General features: G+C 31.0%; 3 protein-coding genes across 4 annotated transcripts; 1 reads left to right on the plus strand and 2 right to left on the minus strand.

The window, feature by feature from the left end:
• The first annotated feature begins 126 nt into the window (after window positions 1-126).
• On the plus strand, window positions 127-3,306 carry LOC128876507 (protein lethal(2)denticleless). The gene is made up of 8 exons (XM_054122931.1): window positions 127-284; window positions 481-725; window positions 884-1,064; window positions 1,164-1,392; window positions 1,466-1,671; window positions 1,741-1,943; window positions 2,009-2,225; window positions 2,306-3,306. The coding sequence occupies exons 1-8, from the start codon at window positions 242-244 to the stop codon at window positions 2,974-2,976; spliced, it is 1,995 nt and encodes a 664-aa protein (XP_053978906.1). The 5' UTR covers window positions 127-241; the 3' UTR covers window positions 2,977-3,306.
• A 104-nt stretch (window positions 3,307-3,410) lies between these two features.
• LOC128876509 (acylglycerol kinase, mitochondrial) lies at window positions 3,411-5,713 on the minus strand. Of its 2 annotated transcripts, none has more exons than XM_054122934.1 (8): window positions 5,279-5,713; window positions 5,009-5,128; window positions 4,545-4,935; window positions 4,352-4,467; window positions 4,091-4,278; window positions 3,841-3,987; window positions 3,648-3,766; window positions 3,411-3,571 (listed from the first exon to the last, which is right to left on the minus strand). In XM_054122934.1, exons 2-8 carry the CDS (start codon window positions 5,113-5,115, stop codon window positions 3,458-3,460), a joined length of 1,182 nt encoding a protein of 393 aa, XP_053978909.1. In that variant the 5' UTR covers window positions 5,116-5,128; window positions 5,279-5,713; the 3' UTR covers window positions 3,411-3,457. The 2 variants fall into 2 exon arrangements, with proteins under 2 accessions (XP_053978909.1, XP_053978908.1); XM_054122933.1 differs by having other exon boundaries at window positions 5,263-5,713.
• Window positions 5,714-6,241: 528 nt separating this feature from the next.
• Window positions 6,242-7,488, minus strand: LOC128876511 (BOS complex subunit TMEM147). Its single transcript, XM_054122937.1, has 4 exons — window positions 7,300-7,488; window positions 6,973-7,111; window positions 6,673-6,894; window positions 6,242-6,603 (listed from the first exon to the last, which is right to left on the minus strand). The coding sequence occupies exons 1-4, from the start codon at window positions 7,374-7,376 to the stop codon at window positions 6,352-6,354; spliced, it is 690 nt and encodes a 229-aa protein (XP_053978912.1). The 5' UTR covers window positions 7,377-7,488; the 3' UTR covers window positions 6,242-6,351.
• Between the last annotated feature and the right edge of the window lie 3,757 nt (window positions 7,489-11,245).

Raw genomic sequence — 11,245 nt, forward strand, 5'->3', positions numbered from 1 at the left:
GAGAAAGGGACTTGATGGATCAGCCCTCTGGTGATTAGTGTTAGCAGTTCCTACACGAGCAATAAATAACATTACATTCCTTTGAAGTCTTGAGAATACTCTATGGTAATATTATGATGTCACATAGAAAGCAGCCCAGTTTAAGTACGCGCAAACTGACAGATTTTCCCGCGTACAATCTCGTGTGTATGAACGATTCACATTATTGTATAACAAAATATTAGTTTAATGCAGCTTCAGAATGAGTTTAACGCGCTCCATTGTGGAACGTGAGAAAGGATTGGGTAATTCATTTCTAAAGCTTTTATATTACGAGAAATTTAAGCAAATTATTGAAATAGAGTAACAGGTTATATGTAACCGAATATAGCGTCGGAGATTATTATAACGTTCAGGATGATACTTTTGCATTTAACGTAGAATATTGATTGTTAAAACTGACAAGTGTATTGTAATACTAACGGATTTTTCTATTTTCAGCATCGATTCGTGATTACGATATTGCTCTGTATCGTTTAAAGTGTTATCAAGATGACGTCTACCGTGGTATAACGCCAAACATAAATGCGCTCGATTTTAATCCAGAACCACCAGTTTTTGCGTGTCGATTTTGTATTACACAAGGGTATGAACAGATAATTGCTTTAGCAAATGAAGATGGGAAAATTGCTCTGCAAGATACAAGTATTAAAGAGGTATCCAATCAACCATTGGAAGGAACTCAGGTAGTACCACTTAACAATATTGAAATGCAACAAATTTAAAATGCTAGTGAAATAAATGCATTTAGTAGGTTAAGTTTTGAAGAGAAGACATATTTAAATAAGATGTATCATTAACTATGTGTAAACAAAGATTTTTTAAATAAATTGTAATGTTTCAGGCACATTGCAATGCGATATTTGATGTTGCTTGGATGCCTGGTGATTTAAAATTGGTTACAGCATCTGGAGATCACACTGCTAGATTATGGGATGTATCTGGTTCTCAAATAAAACAAATTGATTATTTTCATGCTCATACAAGATGCGTTAAAACTGCAGTATTTCGTTATCAAGATCAAGGTATACTTACAATGTTTAACATATTTAATGATGTTTATGTTAAATAGTGTTTCTTAAGCATTACTAAAAATTAAAATTTGATTTAACAAAATATGTTAGCTGTGTTTGCAACTGGAGCTAGAGATGGTTCTATAATGGTATGGGATATCAGAGCCAACCATTGCGAACATCGTAAACCAGATAATTGTATTTCAAACGCCCATAATGTTGGAAACACAGGCAATACGCGACAACGTAGAGTAGTTAGCCATGCATCAAGGGCACAAAGTATTACTAGTTTGGCATTTCAAGATGATGTCACCTTACTGTCGTGTGCAGCTGGTGATGGGTAAGTTTATTTATATTAATGAATATTATACATATGGGCAGAATAATATGAATCAATATTACTAATATTATAGTTTAATAAAAGTGTGGGACTTGCGTAAGAATTATACTGTACACAAAAAGGAACCTGTAGCTAAACATACAATGAACTATACTGGACATAGTACCAGAAATGGATTTTCGTCACTGTTAATTTGTCCTGCCAGAATTACATTGTATGCAAGTTGTATGGATAACATTATATATGCATATAATATATCGTCATATAATCCTAAACCCAGTAAGTATAACAAAATATAATTGATATTAAATCATATAAATTAGTGTATTTACTGTCTTTAAATATTAGTTGCAGAATTTTATGGACATCAAAATTGTACATATTACGTCAAGACTTGTTTAAGTCCTGATGGACGTTATTTAGCTAGTGGTTCTAGTGATGAACTTGCATATATTTGGCATACCAATAAACCAGGAGCGCCAATAGTGCAACTTTCTGGACATACGGAAGAAGTTACTTGCATTGCATGGTGTAGTGTTGGAGAGACTAAGGTATTTACAAAGATCTACGTTAATCCTTAATATATTTAATATTTAATGTCTTTAAACATTTATAGATAGTAACGTGTTCCGATGATTCGTGCCATAGAATTTGGAGGGTAGGTAATGAACATAAAATAGACAACGAGGAAGTACAAATACGTGGACATGCGGAAGTTGTACTTAATAAAAACCCGTTAGAAAATTTGAAATTAGAAACTACACCAACTGTAACTCGACGCTGGGTTGTATCTCAGGAACATACACCGGGAACAGGTTCTGATACCACACCAAGTATGTGATCATGAAATCATACAGATATTATATTTTATCATATATAGTATACCACTATAAACGTTATTATTTGTTATTAGATGCTACATCTAGACCCAATTCATTGGATTCTTATAAGCGATCTGAAGATACTCATAGTCAGTATAACTTGAGCAGTTCACTGAAAAGAAGTTATTGTCAAATGATGGGATCATGGTCTGATGGGAAATTTAAGTCTGTTTTGTCACCTATACGAGAGAATCGTGAATTTATCGCGAAACGGGTTCACCTTGAAAATCGTGGCGCGCGAAGGTTATTTAGCCCAAGTAATGATAATACTTCATTCTTAAATAGAGGCTACGAATCAGATGAACCAAGCACAAGTTCAATCACTACAGAAAACAAAAGTAGCGCAATTCTCTTCTCGCCTACATTAAATCTGCCAAATTTTGTGATCGACGGTACAGCGCCACATTTACTTCAATTATCTCCGGAAAAGTACAAAGAAAATATTGATTGGTTAACAAGAATACGAAGAGAAAAGTATGAACGAAAGGGAGAGAAAACAGTTGCAGAAAAATTATCTAGCCCTGGTTCTCATCCAACACCCGTTAGAAGACATAGCAGATCACGATCAACAGAACCACAGAAAGTATCTAAAACATCTAAAAGTTCAGCTCCCTCTCTATTAGACTTCTTTAAACTTACAAAGGATTGTGAAACTAATGTGTGTTGTGACGATACTAATGTAATACCTTCTACAAAATCTTAGAAGTAGCGATGCACGTTGCATCTAACCGAATTGTACACACATTGTTAGAAACGCATATTTTATAAAGTAGTACAGGATTACATTCGAAGCGATGATCATTGAACGAGAGATGAATTTCAACGTGCGCTTTATATTGTTTATTGTATGGTACCTTATACAAAATCAAAATTTAAAGCATCTAAAATGAATTCCATAATGTAAGGTAAGTGGTATTCAACATAACCATGAGTATTATAAAGTATGTAAAAATAGAGTATATACTCAACTGTCATGTATTGATGACGATAGTATAATGTACCTTTTGTATGCAATAATAAATTATTTTTATAAAAATATATAATTAAAATAAAAAAGAATTCTAGTTTTTTACCAATATTTAATATTTTGTTTGATGTTAGACAGGATAAAGGATTGAGAATGTATAGATCTCAAAATTCACAATAAATAGTTCTTGAATTTTATTTATATCATACAGTTTCTATTAACTGTCCAATTGAGGACAAAATACTTTTACTGTCCGTGGAAGCAATTTAATCCTAACTGTTTTCATTTCGTATTCTTCATTGTCAATGTACAGTGTGTTTTCTCTGGTGATCTACAAATGGATTGATATATAAAAATATAATAAAATAACATCAACTTCGAAAATTTGTGAGTTATTAAACATTTACCTCTTGTGGAGTTAATTCGATGTCCTTTGCTTCTATTACTTGTTCATACAGTTGTTTATTATCATTTTCTTGTTTCCAACCTTCGAGTACAAAAGAAAAATAGCCAACATCTTTTGGACCTATATTACATAAAATCATGATTATTTCTACAAATATAATTTGTATTCTCTTACATACGATTTTCTCTAATTACCTTTTTTCACTTTTAAAGACGATGGTGAAGAAAAAGATTGCAATTTATCTATATTAGATGTTTCTATATGCAATTCATTTGTCGATATAGATAATTCATGAAGATTGCCACAGTTTTCATTTATTATGTTACTGTAATCAACATACTCTAGAAAATATATTAATATTATGAGGTAACATATTAAAATTTATATTGACATTCATATATATTTCAAACATTTTGTCATGATTTCAAATATATCTGAACTTACCTGTAGTAGCACTTTTTCTTGGAACAAAGGCATGCCACCACCTTTTGTTTGTATTAGAAAATTCATTTAATAAAGTATTTCTTTGATAACAATTAGAACAACCTTTGCAAGGATCTGTATATTTCATTGTTACATCATAATTCCAGTTCAAATTTCCTTTCCACCCATTAAATACATAAGTTGCATATCTGTGACAAGTTTAATATAACTATAAAAAACATATTTACGAAAAACTATTAAAGAATGTAAGAGACTACACACTTCTTTAAAGGTCCCAAGTACCAATATTTTTTAGCAAAAACATGTGCATCTTTCCATGCACCCCACTCAATTGTTCCCATAGCATAAATTGGTTTTACTGGCTCTTCAGAATTTTCCTTCAATTATGAGACAATAGATATAGCCAATATAAAGATAAAAAAGTAGGAACTTATTGTGTATAATTCAAACATACTTCAATAGGTTTAACCTCGATCATATCCATCATTTTAGATTTCTCATCAATAATTGCCATTGTTGCTTCTATTAACTGCCTTACATCAGACAAATTATCATACTCATGATACAAGGATTTTGCGATTCTGTTTGTTTCTCCCAATGGTAAAATACCAATAGGACACTGTTTAACTGAATTAATATTGGAATTATATTTTCTTACTAATCCTGTTAAAACATCAGACAATGTACCATCTCCTCCTGCCACTACAATGGCATCGGTATGTGTTTTTAAATTCATTACAATTCTTCGTGCCTCATTATCAGATTCAGTTTGTATCACAGACACAGCTATTCCAGCTAAATGCAATAATGGCTCGCAATAATTTGTAAACAATTTTTTTGCTTTCCTATATATAATTATAATCATTAATGATTTAATTATTATGTACAATTTAATTTATAAATGAAATATATACAAACCCTTTTTTAGCATTTGGATTTAAAATAATAGTTACATGACGATGTTTTTTATTTGTTGGACATGGGGCATCACCATACTGTGATGCACTTTCACAAAATTGTCGCATCAACTGTTCAGTTCTAAAAATATAATTTTTAATATTATCCCAATGATACAGTCAAATTATTTAAATTATACAAGTAAATTTATAATTAAATTTATTCAAACTGAAGTCATATAGAAATTGTTTACATAATTTAAGGTTATATCTTACTCGTATGCATCCTTACTGTATGAAATTCCATATGATAAGGCTGCAGTTCCCACGAGGGATTTCTTCCAATTATTTCTTATAGTTTGAAAAAATTTCAATATTTTTGCCATTTTTTTAAGTCTTTGGTTTTAACAGAATAACCTACATAAACGCACAATCGGCACAATCGTCATAGTGCACGCCAATTGGCATTTCAGTTAAATACCTTCAAAATTAATCGAACATTTGTACTAACAGTGAAATTCATGTCCTCTTATTTATAACGCTTTTGTAAAAAAAGCTCTGAGCTCTGGTCATTTATTGTTTTACATGAAAATAAGTATAGCATAACATCGTAAACGATTATTGTAAATTTGTGAAATATGGTTTTCTAACGTGCATTTAAAGAATAAACGATAGATTTTATGGAAATCCAGATAATAATTTAGTGTTTCCAATTTTGTTTTCAGTTACACGACGTTATAATCTTTAAAATAATTGAAAATAATGCAGATACATAGTATCAATACAGTACAGCACAGTATTATACAAACTCATGGAAGAAGTAGTTCACTATTCCACGTGTTTTCGATCATTTACTCAAGTTTACTAGAGGTTTGAGTATTTCAATACTTATGTAGAATAAATATTATAAATATGTATTAGTAGTTAATAAATTAGAGTATCAAGTTTAAATAAAAAGCTCTAATTTATTATTTATGTGCAATGTCGTTATTAAGGGTTAGGTACGAATTTCGTAAGTATTATGATAAATACAACGAAAATCATTGATTTATTGTGATACACTGTTCTAGCCAGAGATGTTTACCAGTACTTACCAAATAACGTGTGTAATTAAAATGATGCATGTCGAAATAACTGTAAATATCTGTGTTATATTAAATTCTTTATTTTATATTTTATGTGTACCTAGATCAAGCATCAAGATAGAGTATTGGGAACAAGTATTGTCAGGTGAGGATTAAAATAATAATGCGAGTTATAACTACAACAGATTTATTTTGTAATGCATATGTTAATGTTGTAGCATGGAATAAAAAAGACATACAATGAAAGTATTAATGTTTTCAAAAATACTTTTAATATTCTTCAAAAGATACCGATTGAATGAGCAAGGCCCGCATATATGTGTAACGTTGTAGCGCCCATGATAAAAGTAGTAATAGCTTTAACAATAAGTGTTGCACATGGGCCAGTTAGAAAAAGCATTGTGAAAAAATCTAAGATGAGCGGTCTATAAACAGTAAGCACAAGCATGCCAATTACTACAGGAACTAATCCTCGTTTCAAATCGTGCCGCGACCATAACCACACAAGTGCTGCTGTGGTTATATGTTGTACCTGAACATATTGAAAATTAAATATTTAAAATATAAAATTTTGTTATGTAATATACATCATGTTACTTACTAAATTAATATTAGATTCAAGACTCTTTTGAATGTATTTCCAATCAAATTCTGCACCCCTTGCTCCTACCCATAATAGAAGAAATCTAGTGAGAAGTACTTCGGCTCCTGCCCATCCGATTCCAGCAGTTAAAACTTTTGCGTGTCCTTTACCAGGTATACCATTTAAAACTAATAATATTCCTACTAAATCTGCTAAATCTATGGAAGTTTTCAAAAATTCCTAAAATGTATTGTTTTACATTAATATAGTAATAATACTTTTATTATAACAAATAGAAATATCTACAAGTATACATACGCCTACTATATCAAAGTCTTCTTCTCCAACACTATCAGCTGTAGGAAAAAAAGTAGCAAGCGCTAGCATTTTCACCAGTTGTGTAAAGATATAAATACCCCCAGCTTGAATACATTTCCAGAATGCACCGTATTCAGATCTGAAAATTTGTATTAAATTTTGAAAAAATTACATTCACATTACAAATACTTGAAAATTCAGATTATTTTTAGCATTCTGTATTTACAATATTATGAAATATTCGATGCAAAGACTATAAAATGAAAATAAGTTTGGTAAGGAGTATAAATGGCAACTAGAATTAGGTTAGATAGAAATTGTACATACAAGCCTGAATACTTGTAGGTAAGGTAATATGGAACATAAACCAGTGCTAAACAATTTCCAAAATGATATAGCGTCATTTTTTTAGCAATATTATGTCAGTTAATTTGCATGTCTTCAATGTTTACTAGCAGACAATTCATAATTGCACACATTAAACCACATTGAATGACTTGGAATCAACATCATGTAGTATCATAGACGAGATATAGAATAGATCCATGATTCAACGAAAATTTGTATCTCGCAAACTGTTTTTCCGACATCGCTAATATAGAATAGTCTTGAAGCGCACTCTTTGTTTAAGAACGGTTACTCAAGAAAGTTTTAAATTTTCAATAGATTCAACGCAACCCGCCAACAGATCAGTAGTTAAGGTTGCCTGTTTGTAGGGGCGGGGAAGATGCCCCTAATAGTTGGCAATCAGAATTGCAGACTAACTGGCGGGTTCTGCTTATTTTATCCTAATTTTAATTAGGTTAGGTTTAATTTACCTTAATACTTTTTTACGTAGGGAATTAACAAAGGGAGTTAACCTATATAAAAAAAAATGCATTCCCATTTAAAAAAGTAATGCAACAAAATGCAGCATGATGCTTGCAGATATTTACTATGTCATTACAAATTACATCATTCGTAATGCAATTACTAATTACATGGCAAATATTATAAGCTAATCGACTGTGATCTTTCTCGTACAATGTATCGTACGTGTTGTTTATCATTCATTCTTATCAGTCGTTCTATCTATCGTATCATAAGAGCAAATACTTAATTTTGTGTTTGATTTCCGCGGATAAGTTGGATACAGATTTCAATTGTTCTTTGGCATATTTAGTTTAAACTTTCACCGCCAATGGCGTTGATGTTTTATTCCAATCTGAGTTGATAACGTTGGAAATTACACAATTTAGGCGACTTGCACGCCGCGATTGGCTGTGTACAAAACTAATCGAGTTGATATATAGAAAACCTCTTTTGTTTATTATATCAATGATAAAAGTTTTGCATTATTTTGAAAAAGAATATGTAAGATTGAAAATATCGTTTCATAAACTTGTTATTCATTTTCATTTTGTGAGGTACGCGATGTAAACAATTGGACGGTACGTTGTATGTAGATAAACAATATGAATTTGTGAACATAATGAATTTCTTTGAGGTATGCTACAAATGAATATTAGATGATTTAGATTTACGAATGATATACAGCAATATGTGGTACTAGTATGTAAAGTAATGGTATCTTATTAAATTCTTCAGCAATTTAAATTTTTGAGGTTAGGTTTTACTTTTATCTAGTGCGAGGTTATCTTTGTATGTTTTATTTCTTTGAATTGAAAAATGTGAAATATTACATTTTATTTTCAATGAACATCACTTTAGGAGATATTTATTTTTGTATAGATTCATAATTTCTTAGGTGCAATGTGGACATATATATAGAAATAATGTTTTTTAGATTGTATTATCTGTAAAGGTTAAACTATTGCAGTTTATATCAAACATTCGTCGTTTTTACGTCATATGTACTGTGTAGCTAGAACCTCACTCAGCACATAAATTTTTTCTACTACATTAAGTCACCCTTTGGTCCCTTCTTTTTTTAACCCCTTTGAAAGGGGTACCAATCACCCCTTTGATCCCCAAAAAAGGGGTAGCTGTTAAAAAAGGGTGTTGCAGCTGGGAAAGTATTGACCATATCATTTAAAATTCTTTATGTCTGTTAAAACTTATTTGTATAATAAAAAATTCACAATGTTGTGAGATTATATCAAAGTATAATCATATATTTTTAAGAAAACTATAACAAGTTTCCACAAGTGAAGATGGAAGTGTACTCTTTAGAGTATAGTTGCATTATGGTCAATTCTTTTTCTTGTATACATCTAGAATTCGTAGGGCACACCCCTTTGAATGTGGGCTTTAGAGTATCCTAACGGAGCATGCTCCGTCTTTCTATCATCTCCATCTCTTTTACAAAACCTATCGTCCCTTTCCTGCGTTGCTGTTGGAAGATACACTCCCTTCCCTTCTTTCCAGTTAGGATCGGTAGGGCACACCCCTTTAGTATGGGATTTAGAATATTCCAATGGAGCATGCTCGGTCTCATAGCTATCACAGTCTGTTTTATAAAAGCACTTGTCTCTGTCCAACATTTGTGACAGAGAACATAGCTGTAGGGACGGACTGATACTTCTCTACGATTGGTTGGGGATGTACTGGGTATACCCTGGCGTAGCTGGTCTTCATAGAAAGCAAAGCAGGGAGGATCAGTTCAGCCGAAGCTGTTGTTGAATCTACTTCATAGTGTCATAACAAATGCTCTCCAGTGATGTGAAAGATATGGGAATACGTGTAAATGTGTATCCAAGATAATTAGATGTGGATGTGTATATAAACAAACTGTGAATATTAGTAATATTAAATATGCAAATAACTCGCTTACATATGGTTCTTCAAATTTATATAAAGATAGGACAGTTCTGTTAAATAATTTGAAATGTGGACATGTTTGTTTCAATATGAGATTTTCATTTCTTTTATTCACTTTTGAATTATTTAAATTAGTTGAAGGTATTTTTCTTGTTTGAAACCAAACATATTACAAATATAAAAATACAGTTCTTCAACATGTAATTACTGGAAAATATTTGTTTTCATTATGTATGTATGTAAAACAAGGGAAGCATTAAAAGGAAGACACTTGCTTTAATTAACTTGTCTATAAGTAGTCCTTTCATATGCTTTAGTTCAATTTTATGTATTATATTCCTGTTTAAACTTTGTTCATTATTGTACAGGCTACTTGTCTCTCATGGTTTTAGTTTCTATTTTTTATACTAAAAATAGAAATAATTATTTCCTTGCTATTAAATTTTATAATAAGTTGTTTGCTCAGGGCATTAAATAATTAAATAAATAAACCAATCTTTGGACATAAGTATCAGTGACGTTCAAGGATATATTTTAATATACGGGTAAGTTTGAAGTCTTTTAACTAAAAAAATGCTTTTGCAATTTTAATCATGTCATGATAATAACGTAGCAATACCAATAGTTGGTAAAGAAGATTGGTCGTATTACGATTCAGTTGGGGAAGTTTCCGTGAGAGGGCGCCACCATTGCCGCCAAAGTAGATTTCTTTCTGTTCCACTAAATTGACTCTACGTTTGGAAGCAGATTGAAATTTGCAAACAGAATTTGTACGATCGAAAAGATTTAATTAATTAGAGCATAGTTTTTCAAAGATTTTTGGTAAAAATGGAGATTGAGAAATAGGAAGTAAGAAATTCAGAAAAGATTCTGATTGGTTTCGAATAGGAACAATTATAGATTGAAGATAACCACTAGAGACTAGATAATTTTTTAATGTTATTAATGTTATCTGAAAATTGATACAAAATAACCGTTGATTAAATTCTCAGAATTTAGGTATATCGAGTCGTGAATTTATTACACATTGTCTGCGTTAATTAAATATGAAAAACATGTCACGTATTATTCGCAACATTTAATTTGTATACGTTTCACACATATTATTTAATATTATATAGCTAACGTAACAATTATGTTAAAGTTAATGACTATTTGCGTTAATTCTTTAACGAGATATTCATGTTATTATTTAACGAATGTTTACGTTTTTAGATTTAACCGTCGACGTCACCCAGAAATGACAGAACTCTTCATTAAGGAATTAAGTAAATTAATTCCAAAAGTGAGACGACAATGAAAATAAAATTCGGATAAGATTTGTGAATGAAATAGGTTAAAAAATTAAATACTACGACAAATGTTAAATTATCTAATCTTCAATATCGTCGAAACACAATTTTAACTTGGTAGAAATTTTCTCGAGTTTCAGTCTGACATCCAACGTGTCGATATGTAAAGAATATAACTCCTAAATCGTTTACACGTCTACTCACGGTAATGTCGCCCCCGA

Source organism: Hylaeus volcanicus, chromosome 5 (assembly GCF_026283585.1).
Source record: "Hylaeus volcanicus isolate JK05 chromosome 5, UHH_iyHylVolc1.0_haploid, whole genome shotgun sequence".
Taxonomy (NCBI): domain Eukaryota; kingdom Metazoa; phylum Arthropoda; class Insecta; order Hymenoptera; family Colletidae; genus Hylaeus; species Hylaeus volcanicus.